General features: G+C 36.1%; 1 protein-coding gene across 6 annotated transcripts in view; it reads left to right on the forward strand.

The window, feature by feature from the left end:
• Positions 1-3,230, forward strand: part of gria2b (glutamate receptor, ionotropic, AMPA 2b) — a 54,149-nt gene extending 50,919 nt beyond the window's left edge. For 2 of the 6 annotated variants that reach the window (XM_038700101.1, XM_038700102.1), the window contains exons 15-16: positions 383-517; positions 1,170-3,230. In XM_038700101.1, coding sequence (XP_038556029.1) covers positions 383-517; positions 1,170-1,334 — 300 coding nt within the window. In that variant the 3' untranslated portion in view covers positions 1,335-3,230. Of the gene's footprint in view, positions 1-382; positions 632-1,169 lie in introns of those variants that run through there. The other 4 variants (XM_038700103.1, XM_038700104.1, XM_038700105.1 and 1 more) reach the window with 3 other exon arrangements.
• Positions 3,231-3,556: the final 326 nt, after the last annotated feature.

A 3,556-nucleotide genomic window follows, 5' to 3' on the forward strand; every position in this document is an offset into this window, starting at 1 on the left:
GTAATGGGCAACCCATGTAAATGGTCCTTGTACAGTACAAATTTCTGATGTAGATCCACTACACATAGACTATATATGCACTGCATTCAATCTGCTGCTGCATTCCATTTTGATTACAATACTAACCTTACCCACTACATTGCTTTAAATTTACCCTAAATTAAAAAAGTACCTATGTGTTATTTGTCTTGTTATTTTTTGTACTTTTTAGATATTATTGGCTGTCAAAAAAACGTATTATTATTAGATATAGTGGTGCAATTTTTGTGCATTTTTAGTTTTTGTTGTGGATGTGATTTTGTTTTATTCATGTACATTTTAAAATCTTTTGACCTTTCACCTTTGCCATGCCGCTGACCCCTGTCTCGTGTGCATTTCGCAGGAGAAGACGAGTGCCCTCAGCCTGAGCAACGTGGCTGGGGTCTTCTACATTCTGGTCGGAGGACTCGGTTTGGCCATGCTGGTGGCCTTGATTGAGTTCTGTTACAAGTCCCGAGCCGAGGCGAAACGAATGAAGGTGGCAAAGAATGCACAGAATATTAACCCAACTTCCTCGCAGAATTCACAGAATTTTGCAACTTATAAGGAAGGTTACAACGTATATGGGATCGAAAGTGTAAAAATTTAGGGGGTAGGGAACGAGGTTTTCATAAATTCCCCCCAAATGCACGCTTTTTGGCTCCATCCGTTCCATCCTTCAGTGTTAGTGAATGAAGAGGTTGGCCAAAGGATCGTATGTACTGGTGATTTATGATTTAATGAGAGAGAGAGAGATATCCCCCTTTTTTAATGATTAAAATTGTGTTTGTCCATTTAAGTTTCCTTGCTATTTGAAACCATTTTCATGTATGACTGTTGATGGCCATGCTTGTTAATACCTCTGTCCTAGTAACACATTTCAACAATAATGCTTGCAATGACCATGCATAAGACTTTACATGATCATTTGAATCTTGCATTGTGTACCCATGGGCATCATATTTAGTTCTCATCTACATTCTCATGTTTTTGAACATTTAAAATCTTTTAAGCTTACAGATATGGAGATACTCTAACCTAACATGTTGCTTCCTTGTTTGTGTATGGATCCTTGTGTGTGTGTGTGAATGTGTTAATGTTTGTGTTTGCTTGTGTCTGCATGTACACTGCGTGTGACTTTGTGTGTTTAGATGACCTTCGGGGATGCCATGAGGAATAAAGCAAGACTTTCCGTCACTGGGAGTACTGGGGAGAATGGTCGGGTGATGACTCCAGAGTTTCCTAAAGCTGTCCATGCTGTCCCTTACGTGAGACCTGACATGGGACTAAACGTCAGCCTGACTGATCTGTCCTGATCAATGAGAAACTTCTGAGTGCCTTAAAATGGTTTCAATAGAGCGATTTTGTTTTTTGTCCTCTCCTCCCTCCTTCTGTTCCAGCACTTTTTCTGTCTCTATCTGGTGAAAAAGGAAAGGTAGGAGATGGAGGCTTCATTTTGTCTCTCACAAAGACATGTATTGTTGCTCTCTGTCTCTATTTCCAACTGTATAAAACTCCTCCCTCTCTGGGTAGAATTATATCTCGGAATATAAAAGGGAGGTTCTTTTTTTCTAAACTGATGACACCATGCTTTCCTATCTGTCTGTCTGGACTGGACTGAGACAGAAACGAGGGCTTGATTGACGGCAACGGCTGCTTCTAGGAGTCAGAGTTTCAGTCATCTTAACTGTGTTTGTGTGTTTGTGCGCATGTGTGTGTGTGCGTGCGTGTGCGTGAGTGTGTGAAGAGCATGGGAGTGTGCGCATCAGGGAAAGATGTCACACCGTTTCTGTAGCCACCAAACAGGATTTTCAAGCACACTTGATATCATCTGCATTAAGATGTGAAATTGTCTTTTTTTTCTAAGAAAATCTAAGAAAAGGGTTTATTGAAAAAAAATATTTTTATGTATTTTCACAAAATAGCTTTTAAATAAACTTGCTTACATACTGGTTGGATATGAACATCTTAATGTGTGATAAAGACAGAAAAAATACTAAACAGCTTCTAGTTCCATATTTTTAAAGCCAAATACATTGCATATGGGGGTGAGATGTTGAAATCATGTAATTAATTCCTATTCTAAACTTTCCTGTATATTTTATTCTTTAACATTTGGTGTTGATATGAAATATATGTCAATGCTTGACATTTGGAATCAATCCTTCTATGTTTTTCTTGTTAGAGTTGGTGCAGCGATTTTGCTTTATACTTTTAGCTTTTTGTTTGCTTCAGTGTTTTCGTTGTTGTTTTCTGACAAGGACCAGGGTTGTTCTCCTTTCAAGAGGAAATTAACCTGTTTACACACCATGAATGCAAAACAAAAAAATAATAAAAATAGTATGGTATATCGCATCACATTTTCAAGTGACATCAAAAAGAGGCATCAACATCCACATGGTTTACGTGGTGGTTCAAAATGCCAAATAAGTAAGAGTGCCAAATTCTAGTGCCAGTAGATATGAATATAGTCTTAATATAATCAGTCACTGTCATCTCAGTGAATGTAAATGATACATTCTGTAACTTTTGTAACTAGATGTACAGTTGGTGGCAATGACAGTGCTAATACAATAGCCTTTTCGCTTTGTTTTCCAGTCTCAATGTATTTTGCATTGATCTGACAATGAAGTAGCACCAGTTGCATGTTGTTGCCGCAGATACTACATAAGTTTATTTCATTACTGCCAAACATGCGTTTTCATTTTAATGTTGAAGTTGTGAGGTTAACTGTTTGAAATTGGAAATACAATGTTAGACATATATACAATATATACATATATACATATATTTTATATAAAAAGTTTAAATATGAAAAATTATAGCCCCTTTTCATTATAGCATCAAAGCTACTCTGCTTCCAATGAATACTAAATTTGGTTAATTATTATTATTTTTCCAGTTATGCAGTCTTACCATAAGTTACTTAAAAAACTTATTCAGACGAGCACTTCTAATTATAACACACATTTTATTTTATCGTCTATTCTGAAATTGACCTGTGAAGTGTCCTCCATTGCAACACAAAGGGAGGTAAAATGTACTATTATTATCACTGTTGTTTTTGTAATCAACAATAGAAACATATACCGTAGTTGCTTATCAATTCCATTGCATATTCAGGCTATTCTCACTGACATTTTGTATATGGAATGTGTGCTAACTTGTTTATTTTTTGGGACTCTTTCTAAATAAAAGTGGCTGATCTCTTATCTCTCAGTGTGTGTAGTTATTTAGGAATAGCTACTGTTTATTAACAGTAAAGCATCATATAACCTATGATGAAATGTTTTTGTTAAACCCAGGCAATTAAAGGTCTTAAATGGACAGAAAGGATTAAATAAGATAGAACATGGTTAGTTAACTTGCTTAACCAAAAGAAGATGAGAAACAATCAGTTATCATTATGCTAATAGATGTCAGTACAGTCAGTGTTTTATTGTTTATTAGTGATGTGCGGAGCGATACTAAAGTATCGATATTTCTGATACCAATGTTTCCTGCTCTAGTGTGAGTGAGTTTGTGTTTTATCATAAGT

Source organism: Micropterus salmoides, unplaced genomic scaffold (assembly GCF_014851395.1).
Source record: "Micropterus salmoides isolate LMB-PRFRI ecotype aquatic unplaced genomic scaffold, ASM1485139v1 Ms_hic_scaffold_5, whole genome shotgun sequence".
Lineage (NCBI taxonomy): Eukaryota > Metazoa > Chordata > Actinopteri > Centrarchiformes > Centrarchidae > Micropterus > Micropterus salmoides.